The 12,924-nt window shown below is 36.6% G+C and overlaps 1 protein-coding gene across 1 annotated transcript in view; it reads left to right on the top strand.

Annotated features, from left to right (window-relative positions):
* The window catches only part of DPY19L1 (dpy-19 like C-mannosyltransferase 1), a 44,577-nt gene extending 32,162 nt beyond the window's left edge, over positions 1 to 12,415 (top strand). Inside the window, exons 18-23 of the mRNA XM_058803082.1 lie at positions 131 to 155; positions 1,761 to 1,880; positions 7,194 to 7,368; positions 8,133 to 8,232; positions 9,633 to 9,758; positions 10,811 to 12,415. Coding sequence (XP_058659065.1) covers positions 131 to 155; positions 1,761 to 1,880; positions 7,194 to 7,368; positions 8,133 to 8,232; positions 9,633 to 9,758; positions 10,811 to 10,967 — 703 coding nt within the window. The 3' untranslated portion in view covers positions 10,968 to 12,415. The remainder of the gene's footprint in view (positions 1 to 130; positions 156 to 1,760; positions 1,881 to 7,193; positions 7,369 to 8,132; positions 8,233 to 9,632; positions 9,759 to 10,810) is intronic.
* The last annotated feature ends 509 nt before the right edge of the window (positions 12,416 to 12,924 follow it).

Below are 12,924 nucleotides of genomic sequence, written 5' to 3'. Positions count from 1 at the left end.
TTTACTGGATTAGCTGCATTGTCTAATGCCATTAGAGATTATCTTATTGTAACATTAGAGATTATCTTATTGTAAAGCCATTTCTTCTGTACATAAATAATGATGGGTTTTGGGTTGTTATTTTTTTCAGAGAAGAACGTTTTAACCATGGTGAGGTAAGATTCTTTTTCTGCACAATTTTGTTCCTGTGTTAATGCAAATACTCAGCATTGAAATGCAGGTTGCAATGGGCTGATGCTAATACATATGGTTTATTTGCATCTAAGTATTTGCATCATTATTTCCCTCATCTTAAGTTGGGTCTGGTATGTCACCAGAATAACTCTGAAATGTTGAACAAAGGAATATACTGGCTAATGGGGGTGATTGTGCAAGAGAGGAATCTTCGGCTTTTACTGTACCTGTTCCAAAAGACACTGAAGCTAGGCTGGACCTTCTGTTTTCCACATGGAGACTGAGAAGAAGATGGTTCCTTTACTGGGTTTTCACATGACATGTAATGTTCAAATTCTATTTTTAGATATGCCATAATGAATGTTATAGTACACATAGTTCTTTTTAGTAAAACTGCAAAGCAGCATAGTGTGTCCCCCTCTGGAGCCATCGGCACAGGAAGAACGTGGACCTGTTAGAGCAGGGCCAGAAGAGGTCCACAAAAACAGAGGGAGAGAACATCTCTCCTGTGAAGACAGGCTGAGAGAGTTGGGGATGTTCAGCCTGGAGAAGAGAAGGCTGCAGGAAGACTTTAGTGGGGCCTTTCATTGCTTAAAGGGGGCGTATAAGAAAGACAAGGACAACTTTTTAGCAGGCCTGTTCCATTAGGACAAGGGATAGTGACTTAGAACTGGAATCAGATAGATTTAGGCAAGCTATAGGGAAGAAATCTTACTACAATGAGAGTGGTGAAACACTGGGATCAGGTGGCCCAGAGAGTTGATAGATGTCTGTGATTTAAGCTCAAGTTGCCTTAGAGGAGGTTTAGATTGGATATTAGGAAAAATCCCCAAAAGAATTTTCAAGCAGTGGGATAGGCTGCCCAGGGAAGGAGTTGAATCACCATCCCTGCAGGCATTTAAAGACATGTAGATGTGGCACTGAGGTCATGGTTTAGCAGTGAACTTGACAGTGTTAGATTAATGAGTGGACATGACCTTAGAGGCTTTTTCAAACTTGAATGATTCTATGATAATCAATCAGATAAAAGCACTGATTGCAAAAATGCCTCTATATAGCACAGAACTTTGACAAGTGACATAGATTAATGTTAGGAGTAATGAGTGATGTATCTGATGCTTTTTAGAAGACTAAAGCAAGCTGCCTCTGATTGTGTCATTATCAAGGATGATCTTGTTTTCTTCTCTTACTCTATACTTGTGTATTTTGGGCACTAAAAATCAGAGTCTCTTAACTTCTATAAAGAGGTTATACAAGAAGTTTTACATATTCTGTTGTTGTCTGAGTGAAGCCTGTTAATGGCTAAGGATTTTTTTTAATAGCTAGCTGTTGCTCTAGCTCCTTTTTCTTTTATTGATAATATTTCTCTTTCCTGTTATTCCCTTCGTCAGCATACTACATGCATTCTAAATAAAAGATTACAGAAAGTCATTATCACCATCTGAAATATGAATATCTTTACTTTGACTTGGACTCTTTCAGACAAGCTCATCATTTAAGCTATACTGAAAATGAAGTTGTCTGTTTAAGGCAGAAAAGGATGCAAAGTTGCTTCTGTGTCTTGTGGTTTGTTTTTTTCTTTTCAGCTGGTATTCCATGCATTGCAGCTGTTGGCATACAGTGTCCTAGCGATTTTAATCATGAGACTAAAGCTGTTTTTAACACCACATCTGTGCATTATGGCTTCCTTGGTGTGTTCAAAACAGGTAAGGTCTTTTTTATCCTGTAGCTATCTCAGTACTTAGAGCGTTACACAGATATTTGTCCTAAAGCAGATTTCTCTGTGTGTAATTGCTGAATCTGAGGGTACCAGATAAAAATAAACCAGATTATATTGCTTGTCAAAAATGGTTCCATTCTCCCCTCTTCCCAAATAAAGCAAAAGTCTTGCTTTATGCACCTTGTCCAACTGCATTATTATATGAGTTAGCATGCTGTGTATCAAGCTTGAGCACAGGGAGACATCTCTTAGATTTTACTGTGTTTGCACACCTCTATGCCACTGCAAGTTTTTATTGACTATTAATTTTATCCAGTGTTTGTCTTTGTTTACACTGTGTTTTCACAGCTCTTCAGAGCTTACTGCCTTGCATATTTCCTGCCTATTAATTCTTTCTAGAAGTCTCGTTTGAAGTCTTGCTTGTTGAAAACATTTCAGTCATAAAAATCAAAACTCATATGCCTCAGACTTAATCTTACTACTTTGAATAATCTGTAACATCAAATATTAACTAGATTTCCTCCAGATATAAAAGGTCTTAGAATAGGCTTTCCATGTTTCATTATCTGTGTTTCTGAGAAGTGAACGTGATTAAATCTCTTATTTAAATAGCTATTTTAGAAGCTTTGAACATGCAGCAAAAGTAGGGTAAGTAGTCCTTTATCTGGGAAGCAGACAGGAAAGGTAGATTGAAAAATGTTTGAACAGCTGGGCCCAGAAATGGGTGGTGCCAAGTCTGGTTGAAGGCCAGTAACCTGAGGGGCCTGTGCTGGGTCCAGGGCTGCTCAGTGTCTTTGTTAATGGGCTGAAGGGTGGGGCACAGGGTACCCTCAGCAAGTTTGCTGATGGCGCAGAGCTGGGAGAAATAGCAGAGTCTTTCATGTGGTGCCCAATGACAGGACCAGAGGCGATGGGCAGACCCTGAAATGCAGGCAGTTCCCTCTGGACATGGGGAAACCTTTTCACTGGGAGGGTGAAAAGCGTTGGCACAGATTGCCCAGGGACGTGGTGGAGTGTCCAAAGAATCAGGTCCATCCTTGGAGGTATTCGGAGCTGGACATGGATCAGGGACACTTGGCTCTGGGTGACCATGCTCAAACCAGCCTTCAGAGGTTCCTGTCACCCTGCATGCACTGTGCTGTTGTAGAAAGTGTCTAAAAGGGAATTAGGGTGCTATGGTGAAGGCAGTTCCTGTCTGTGGAGCAGCTGATACCCGTGTCAAACAACTGGAGGATGAGTGAATGAGACAGATTTATGCAAAGAGGAGAAAGCTATCTCATGTTGGGCTAGCTGAACAAATAATTGTTTCCCAGAAAACTGAACTGCTTCCTAAATGATCTTTAGAGAAGGGTAGTTCTTTATAACACTGGACAGATTACACTGTATCAGTCTGCTTAAATGTGCTCATCCCTTTCTGATGCCTGATGTACTTGGCATAGGTTAAAGTGCCACGCATTTGCCAAAATCAGATTAATCTCTACAGTTAAAATGTAAAATGCTAAGAAATTATCAAAACCTCTTTCTTTAGCCACCCTGTAATTGGGACTTAGAAATCTCCTCTACATGCTTGCTATTCTGGAAGATTCACAGATGTCCAGTTTTGCAGCTCTTAGTTGTTCTTGAAATGCAGGCATCCTCCTAGGTGATCTGGTTGTTCAAGCAATAGCAGTTGCACTGGTTATTTTTCTAAGTGAACTTTCATAAGGTGTTTCTGAGTAATTTGAAATGAAGCTGCTTTTCAGAAGTCAGAGGAACAAAATGAAAAAATGTTCTTTTAACATCCAGTTTCTAGATAACAGTTATGATTTAGATTAATGCTGTCCAAAGTTGATTTGTTCTTAGTTATTTTTTAACTGTATATTTCTTGATGGTCTTTTCTGCCCTGTTGGTTGTGGTGGTGGTGTGGTAGTAGTAGTAGAGTTTTGTAGTGAAGTTCAGAACTAAAAGTATTTATATATCAGCACAGTAAAATCTGTGCTGATTTTTTTTTAGCTGCATGGTGACTTTTTTTTTTTAAAGCACCAGAGTGATAGCATTTCAGTAATTTTTCCTGGATTGTTGTGTGTTTTTAGTACTGCAGCTGAGGTTATCAGGCCAGTTAGTGAATGCTGGTGCTTTTCATAATTGTTGCATGTTGGATCTTAGAGGATGCCTTGTGTCGTAAATGTGTAACTATTGGAAGGGAGGACAGTAGACAGTATTTTGTCAATATTTTTTTATCTGCTGCTTCCAACTGCATTTTGGCCCTTTGATTGTTCTGCTGTTTCCTGTTGTGGAGTGAGAGCAAGCTTCTCAGGAAGCTGCAGTTGCAGATGCTAACCTGCTCTGGGAGCTGCCCCTGTTGGATCAGGTGACTCTGGTCCAGTAACTTTTCCTTCCTTCACTGCAGCATCATGGAGGCTTGAAGGAAACAGGTCATGAGTGCTAGGGAAGGGCTTTAGATTGCTGCAGGTCAGACATTTATTTTGTGCAGAAAGGGATAAATGACCAGCAGTGATACATAATACAGCTTGGGGATATCCTGGCCCTGGCTTGGGCCTGAGGAGAAGTGTTCAGGTGAATCCAACTTTAGGTGAACAGCATAAGGGGAAATAAAATTGATTTCCTTCTCCTGTTATTAGTGAAGGTTCTTTTGCCTGTTCAGCTGTTCCCCAGGTTGGTGCTGATTGATACCTGTAGAAGACAAGCTGGATTTTTTTCCTGGTCTGACAGATGTGTGCTTGCTGTAGTAGGGAGAGGCTGACAATCTTCCAAGCAATACAGGACTGGCTTCAGCATGGTACACAAACACTGGCCCATAAGGCTGTTGAGCCACCATTGAGCAGATCACCTCTAAGACTTAGCAAACAATAAGAAAACTTTTTTTTGTTCTTGTTTTGGTTGGTTTGCTTGTTTTTGTAGGGCCAGGAAAATATGAAGTGTTTTTTGATGAGCTTTTTCTATCCTACTGGCAGCTGAGGAGAAGTAGTTTTTTGAGGCTGAAAAATCTAATTGTGTGTGCAATACTGATCCAGAATTTCTTGGATGGAGGAAGATGAGATTTGTGACAAAATGATTGATTAACACTCAGTACAGTATATCATTGGATAAAGTTTTAGATGTTTGAATGAACATAAGTTAATAAGTGACAGTTTGGTTTTACAGATGCAAGAAAAATTTAAGCAAATTTAAAACAGGCATTTATCTTACTGCAATTGAGGTCAACACTGTCCTTTCATCTAGCAGGCCATGAAAGCTTATCTGCAGTGGTATGTTAGTATATCTAGTTTCTTTTGAGGCTAAAAATTACTGTTTGCACATGGAAAAGAAATTTTGTATGTTGTGTTGTTTCAGCCCATTGTGTGAATCCCTGCACTTTCCATTTTTCCATTACCAGCAGCCTGTGGCAGCTGATGGGCAATAAAAATGATAATGTTCTTTTTCAAATAAAGAGTATTTTCATTGTCTGGAATGCTTTCTGATGAAAAGAAGTGACCTAATGTTGATTTTCATTGGAAAGTAATTCACTTCATAGCACATTTTCAAGAAAGGATTTTTAATGAAAAGAAAATTTAAAGTAGCTGCATCTTTACAAAGGGAGTAACTCCCTTCTTCTGTACAGCTGCATTTTAAGTATGAGAAACCTGCTATTAGAACCTTTACTTCTCTTAGGTTGAACAAGGAGGAGTAATTAAATTAGGGATGATTCAGATATGTCATGGAACTCACTGTTCTTCAAGTTAGGCCCAGATCTTCTGCTGTTACTGTTCAGACTTTTGACCATTTGCATCCACACATTTCTTCTTTCTGTTAGGGAAAATGATGCTATCCTGAATGGAAATTTTGAAAACAAAATAAAATAGCTGGAGAAATACTTAAAGTATTCATTTGGGGAAACTAACCAAAAAACTAAAAAGCAACCCAAAAGCTTGAATTGATTAAAAAAAAACATAAGGAACAGCATCCAATGAAAGAAATGCTTTTTTTACATTGCATATATATTCAATCATTTTAGGCTCCTTGTGTAAACAAAATAGTGCTAAATTCAGAGACTTTGAACATCAATGAGGCTTTATAAAAACGTGACAGTAATGTAATTTTCTTTGATTTTAAAAGTTGTGGAACTGTCAAAGTTCTAACATGTCAATGAAGTGACATTTTTGCAGCTTTTGGTGAAAGGGAGATTTACTCATGCAGAGCAGCCTACAAATGAATTAATTTCACTTCATCCTTCCAGATCCACACAGTGGTCAGGCCTGTTTGGGAAATTAACTTTCTCTGGATAGTATTGCTGTTCTTCTCTGAGTGTTTAGTGAGTCTTTAGGGATGAGAGTAGAGTATACTGTATCTTTGGAGAGGTGACTGGAGAATTTTAATAATCTGAGGTAGTTTGTGGTTAGTTCATAAGAAAGATAAAACACACTACTTAATTGGTGTAGTCAGCCTTGTGGGAGCTTCTACTGAGAGACTTTCTTTCATTGCTTCATGCTTTAATTGAAAAAACCCAAATAACAGTACTATGAATTAAATGTATTTATTTAGTGTGAGTTTGATATTTTTGATGTGTGGAGCCTTCTAATTGGGAAAAAAATGTAGTTTATACTTTCTTATTTAATGGTTCAGGTATGGATGTGATAAAGTGTTACTGCTCAAATTAAGCTTCCACACAGCAAATTTAGTACTACTTTTTTAACTACCCCTTTTCATGTATTTATGAATATTTGCTTAGGGCCTTCAGCAAATTGCTTTTAGGAAACAATGCAAGCCCCAGCTGAAGAAAGGAAAGAGTGGGGTATAAAGCAGCGTTAAGCTTACTGTCTTCCAAGTCTGTCTTTCTAATATGTTTCAAAAGTTTGTAGTACAATCTCTAATCTGTATACTAAGATAAAAACTCTAGATAGAAACAGGAGATAAAATACTGTTAAAGTCCTGTTAGCTTTATTGAATCATCTTTCCTTGCAGATTTTGATATCTGAGATTTGACATTCAACTTTAAAAGTTTACATTAATGTGAATTTTTAAAATTCTTTTTTTTTTTTTAATTTATTTAGAATTGCAAATGTAATGTGCAATATTTGTTGAACATGAGTAATTCTTAGGAATTGCATTCTGAAATACAGTATATATTGTATATAATATTATGTTCTGAACTATATTATAATACTATGAATTATAATCTGAAGTTTAGTGGAGAAGAAATAGCAGAGATGTTTTATAGTGCAATATATGTTAGATTCTTCATAGAGAAATAAAAATGAATTGTTCTGCATACAACATTACAGAATTGTTGTCTAGGAATTAATTGATTCTTGCATTTCAGTTGTTTGGATGGCTCTTCTATAAAGTCCAGCCCAAAACATTGGTCTTTGCTATTCTAGCATTGATGACAATAGAAGGATCTGCAAACCTTCGAACTCAGTGGAACATCATGGGAGAATTTAGCAATTTGCCACAGGAAGAACTTCTAGAGTGGATACAAGTGAATACCAGACAAGGTGAACTATTTAATAATGTAGGATGTCCCCATTTATTGTGAGGTTGAACCATGGAACCTGTCACAAATGACTGCAGAGGTGTTGCTACTATCTGCAGCTCTGGCATGTCTACTTGTCCACATAAAAGCTCTGTCCAGTGAAAAAAAGCACCAGAAGCTGTCTTTGTTAGACTCCTGGCTACTGGTCTGGAGGTTCTAACCACTGGTGGAGTATTTTCAACAAAAGCATCTTTGCCAAGTCCAATTAAAATAGGTTTTTACTTAAATGATGCTGGTCTTGTATGTTGGTTGGTACATGATCAGCATTTTGCTAGAGGTGAATTAAAAATGTCTATGTGTGTTGTGGTTGCACCCCTCCTTTTTCTAAAATCTGTTAGAAAACTGGCTGGAAACAAGGTACTTGCCTTTCTAGAGGGAATATATGTTAAAGCCATAGTGAACTGAGATTTTACTGCCCATTTAACACTGATGAAAGAGTTGTTTTAATAAGTATGTTATTCTACCCATTCAAGAAAAATGAGTTAATTAAATCTCCATTCTTAGATGCTTAGTTATCTAATTGCTTATATTGAGTTCAAGGTTACAAAAAACCCAAACTAAAACACTGATTTTGTGCATTTCCTGTTGATGTCACATACAGCCTTTTAAAAAGGAGTACCCTACCCTTTTCATGGTTTTCCTACGGGATTACTGCTCAGATATTTGAATTGCTTCTCTAATTGTTTCATTCCTCATTTCAAAAATGCTTTTGATTGTGTATTTCAGATGCAGTTTTTGCAGGAGCAATGCCTACAATGGCAAGTGTCAAATTGTCTACACTTCGTCCTATTGTAAATCATCCTCACTATGAAGATGCAGGATTGAGGTAAATTTTGCAGTTGAGGTTTTATTTGTGTCTGCTATTGATTCTCATAATGTCTGTAATAAAGAATAGGAATGGCATTGTTTTATAGTGTAAAATTTGTTGAAATCTCACAGAACTGGATTTGTTATTTCAGTCAGAATGAAACCACATTATTCCTTGAGGATTTGTGTTCATCAGAAAGGATACACTCTAGGGACAGATATGGCTTCAAACTTCAAAATCAGAATTAAGTTAAGGAATTTGATTTCATCAGTTCAGTTATATCCTTTCTTCATTCTAGTTACTCCTGACGTTGTAGACAGATATAATTTTTTTTCCATGATAGCCAGTGTATTTATTTCTATTAGCTTTCTGTGATGGGCTGTCATTTTTTGTGATAATTGGTTAATTATTGAAGCTGAAATTTTGGGATGGAGTTACTAAGATTTGTACTCTTGTTATTTTCAAAATCAGGATATTTGCCTAAATTGAAATTGATTTATCTGAAAACGTCATGAATTTCTTTTACTATATTTAATAGTGTAGCATCATTTTTTTGTTAATTTGGTGAAACTGCTTGAAAGAAATCCAACACAACAAGAAGGCAGCAAGATAGAGGGGGATAAAAGAGAAAGGGCAGGGATTTTTTTTACATGCCTTATGTCCTTAGTTCACTGCCTGGCATTAACTGGCTTTAACTTTTGGTCAGACAGTGGGACTGGGATGATCACTGCAGGTCCCTTTCAACTGAAATATTCTGTCCTAGTTACAAAATTATGGGAAAAACAAGGTACAGGCAATACCTGTATTAAGTGTCAGAAGATGGATGGGCTTTAAGAGCATCATGCTTTGCACATTCAGAGGAGGATGTTGCTGGATATGATGTGAACTGGCCTGGTTTGGAGGGACCTAAAGGTCATCTACTTCCAAAACAGGATCATGGTGTCCAAGGGCTGATTTGGCTTGATGACTGTAGGTGGACTCCAAGTCTTATGCTCTGCATTTCAAAATGTCCCAGCAAGGGCAGTGTGACATAGTGACCCACAGTGATGGGGATCTTTTGTGGAGAGACTTGGCACAGGATTGATTCCTCCTGATCACCCCAGTCCAAGCAAGCTCATTTCTAGTCCTGAGTATTCCATGGTGAATGCATTGCTTTGGCATCTTTACACTTGCAGTTCACAGTAGCCATGGATCCTGTTACACAGTTGTCTCCTGCTACAGAAAAACTGTATAACTTGTTCTTGGAATCCTTAGATTTCTGAAGACATGATGGTACTTCAGCAAATGGCGCTATTTATGGAAACTTTGCTTTGGCATAGTTACCTTGTGAAATAAAAAAGCCTTCCTCTCCAGTCTAAGGTTAAAGCTTACATTTTCATGCTCTATTGCAGCTAACCCTTAGATTTTTCTTTTTGAAGGGCCAGAACTAAAGTAGTGTATTCCATGTACAGTCGAAAACCTGCAAGTCAAGTAAAAAGAGACTTGATAAAACTAGGAGTGAATTACTACATCCTTGAAGAGTCATTGTGTGTAAGCAGAAAAAAGTAAGTAATCTCCCTCTTTCTCACAAGAATGATACACTTCTGAAATATGTAGTCTAAAATTCATATCAAGTTTTGATTTGTGGTTTATTTATTAAAAGTGTCCAAAATAATTTTTGTCCAGCATCTTTAGATAGTAACTGATGTAATTGACTTTACCCTCATTAGCAGCCCTGTGTTCTGTGTGTGAACCTGGGAAGCTCTGTGGTATGAGTTTTTAAACTTCAAACTGTAAAACCCTGAAGGAAAGAAGTCATTACAAAGGAAAGAAGCAGTTATTCTCTGATGGCAAGAACAGATGTGTGTGTATAATGAAAGCCTGGTATGAATAAAAGGTGCAGAGTAAAAGATAGTTGGAGCACCAAAATGTTATGACCACTAATAGTAAATAAAAATTTTGTTACATTTAAGATGTTCTCCAGAAAGAGCTATGCTTTTACTGCCCCCCTCACCCCCCCCTTGGTTTTTGGCCCCCCTTCTCTTTCTGACCTCCAGAGCAGAATTAGTTTGGATTTTTTATTTAATTTTCTTTTCATTTAGAATAAAATTAAATGTATGTGTTCAATTTCTTTTCTGTTATCTTTGATAAAATTAGAATATTCACAGTTATTATAACTTTGAAAGGCAGTTTTACAGGGAATTGATGTTGGCTGTGATTTTTTGTAAAGAACAAGGAATTGCTACTTTTTTAAGGTGTTTTATTTCCTGAATTTTCTTTAGAAATGTTAGCAATATGTATATCACACTCCATTTTATAGGCAGATTTAAGGGTCCCTGGTAATGTATAATGTGTTGCATAATTTGCGTCGTTTTATGTGCTTCCTCTTCCAAATTAATTCTTTATTAATTACATAACCACAAAAGCCATTCTCAATGCTATTTTTAAATTACTGTTATATTTATTGATTTTGTAATCTGATAATTTTTCTAGTACAGAGACAAACTCTAAAAAATACAGATGGCACAATCAAGTATTCATGGGGGCACTATGAAGGAAGCTTCATGGGTTTTTTATGGCATTTCTTCATTTCTCTTTTCATATTCCTGTTTTTTAGGCCTGGCTGCAGTATGCCTGAAATTTGGGATGTCGAAGATCCTGCTAATAGAGGAAAAATTCCTTTATGTACCCTTATGAGCAAGGATTCCAGGCCATATTTCATCACAGTATTTGAAAATAGCAATTACAGAGTCTTGAAGATTCCAAAGGAATAACATTTCAATGCAATGAAGCATCAGTCTTTCAAATCTTTCAACTAGTAACTGTAAGAATTCTAAATCAGAAATATCTTTTTTACTAGACTTAAAATGGAAAAATGTGTATTTTATTTTTTACCATTTTAAGTGAATTCTGATTATAGAAATATCTTAAACCTAACAGTTTGGATTTCTATTTCAGGGTCAGTCCCTTGAAATTTGCTATGCAAATGATTATATGTTTGCACATTTTATTTAACACTGATCCAAAAAGAGCTAAAAGTAGCTATGGAAAAGTTCGTAGGTGGACTTGAAACTTCATTTTTTTGGTGCATGTTATTGGAATCCTATTGATATTAAAAAAGAAGACTAATAAGGGTAATATTTGCAGTAAGCAATAGTTTAGCTTCTCAGTGTCCAAGGGTTTTTAGCATTCTTATGCATTCAGAATAAGCTGGCATAATATACATGAAATTTTTAAGGGAAAATGCTTTATTCAGGAAAAATCTGTCATAGCCTTAGAAAGATACTAAAATAAATCCTTCACTGCCTTAACTAGACCTTCAGCGCCTAACTTGATAAGAAATTACTTTCAAAATTTAATGCCCTTTTTCCTTTCCCCATATATTAGATCCTGCCTGGACTTTTTCATCAGCATTAAAGAAAAACGAAATTTATCCCAGTTGTGCTATGGGTGTAGTCAGTTGTGTGGGTATAATTGCTCCAGCATTATTAGACTGGTTCTGCTGTTTTTCTGTCATCTTGATGTCACACCATTATTATAATTAGATAATAGAGAGCTCACTTTCCGAGATACCCAGTGCAAGGACGCCCTTTAGTCGTTTATCTGACTTGGTAGAATTTTTGTATGTTTATTGCCATTGGGAGCTATCACAGTAATTGTGATTCTACTGCATCATAAGAGTGCTAAGGTCTAAGATGTTTCGCTGTGTGTTGTTCATGGTTTGGATTTGTTTCAACTGGTTTTTTTTGTTCACATCAGTCTATTGGTGTGATTGGTCTTTCCAGCCCTAATAGCATCTGGAGATCCTGGATGTTATAGGGACACCATCCATCACGCCTGTAACAGTGTCAATTAAATGGGAACCTGTGATAAAGTAGTAGTATAACAACTGATCAGTATTCTAAAACATCTTATTTTTTTATACTCTGTTTTATTGAGAGGGTGAGGGAGAATGGCTGAAAATGCATTAGCTTTTTAACTTTTACAGAACAGATTTTGGAAAAATTTCTATAAGGAAACTCACAAAAAAAGGGCTTTTGGGAAGTCACTTTTTAAAATGTTAATTGAATTCAAGGAAGCAGGAAAAAGTCTTTATATAAACATTGTGACTAGTGTTTCGGCACAAAAAGGTACTGTATTTTTATGAAGTTTATGCCAACTGTTGACATGTACTTATGTGGTTAAATAAAAAAGAGAAAGATGGAAATTGTGCTCATGTTTCTGGTAGGTGTTACACTTCTCTTATGTCTGTTAAACTGAAGTTTAACACAGTTACCACAGCAGATACGATTGGAGCCAAACTTTCAACTAAAAAAGTGCACAGAAGGGCTGCAGATGATTAAACCAAAATCACACACCTCTTTCTGGCTTCCTTTTTATTCAAAATATCAGTGCAGGAGTACATGAAAAGACTGGTGGAATGAAGAAACATTTGAAAGTTAAAAGTTCAAAGATGTGCTTTAATAAAAATGTTCGTCATTTGTTGAGGAGGTGACTTTTACTCGGTATGTGGCCACACATGCAAATTTTCATCTCCAGGGATATTATGCTGTTCATCTCTTTAAGCTGCTCTGAAACCCAAATAATTGTTTTCATCTGTTTGATATTAATGTGATAAAATTTAGTAATGAAAAAATACAGGGCAAAAAATGCAACATATGACTGTGAGGAAGAAACCTGTGAATTCTTGAATCAGGTATCCTATGTTAGGAATTTCCTGTCATCTCAGTA

Source organism: Ammospiza caudacuta, chromosome 1 (assembly GCF_027887145.1).
Source record: "Ammospiza caudacuta isolate bAmmCau1 chromosome 1, bAmmCau1.pri, whole genome shotgun sequence".
Lineage (NCBI taxonomy): Eukaryota > Metazoa > Chordata > Aves > Passeriformes > Passerellidae > Ammospiza > Ammospiza caudacuta.
Note: the sequence above shows the minus strand (reverse complement) of the source record. Positions and strands in the feature narration are given on the sequence as shown.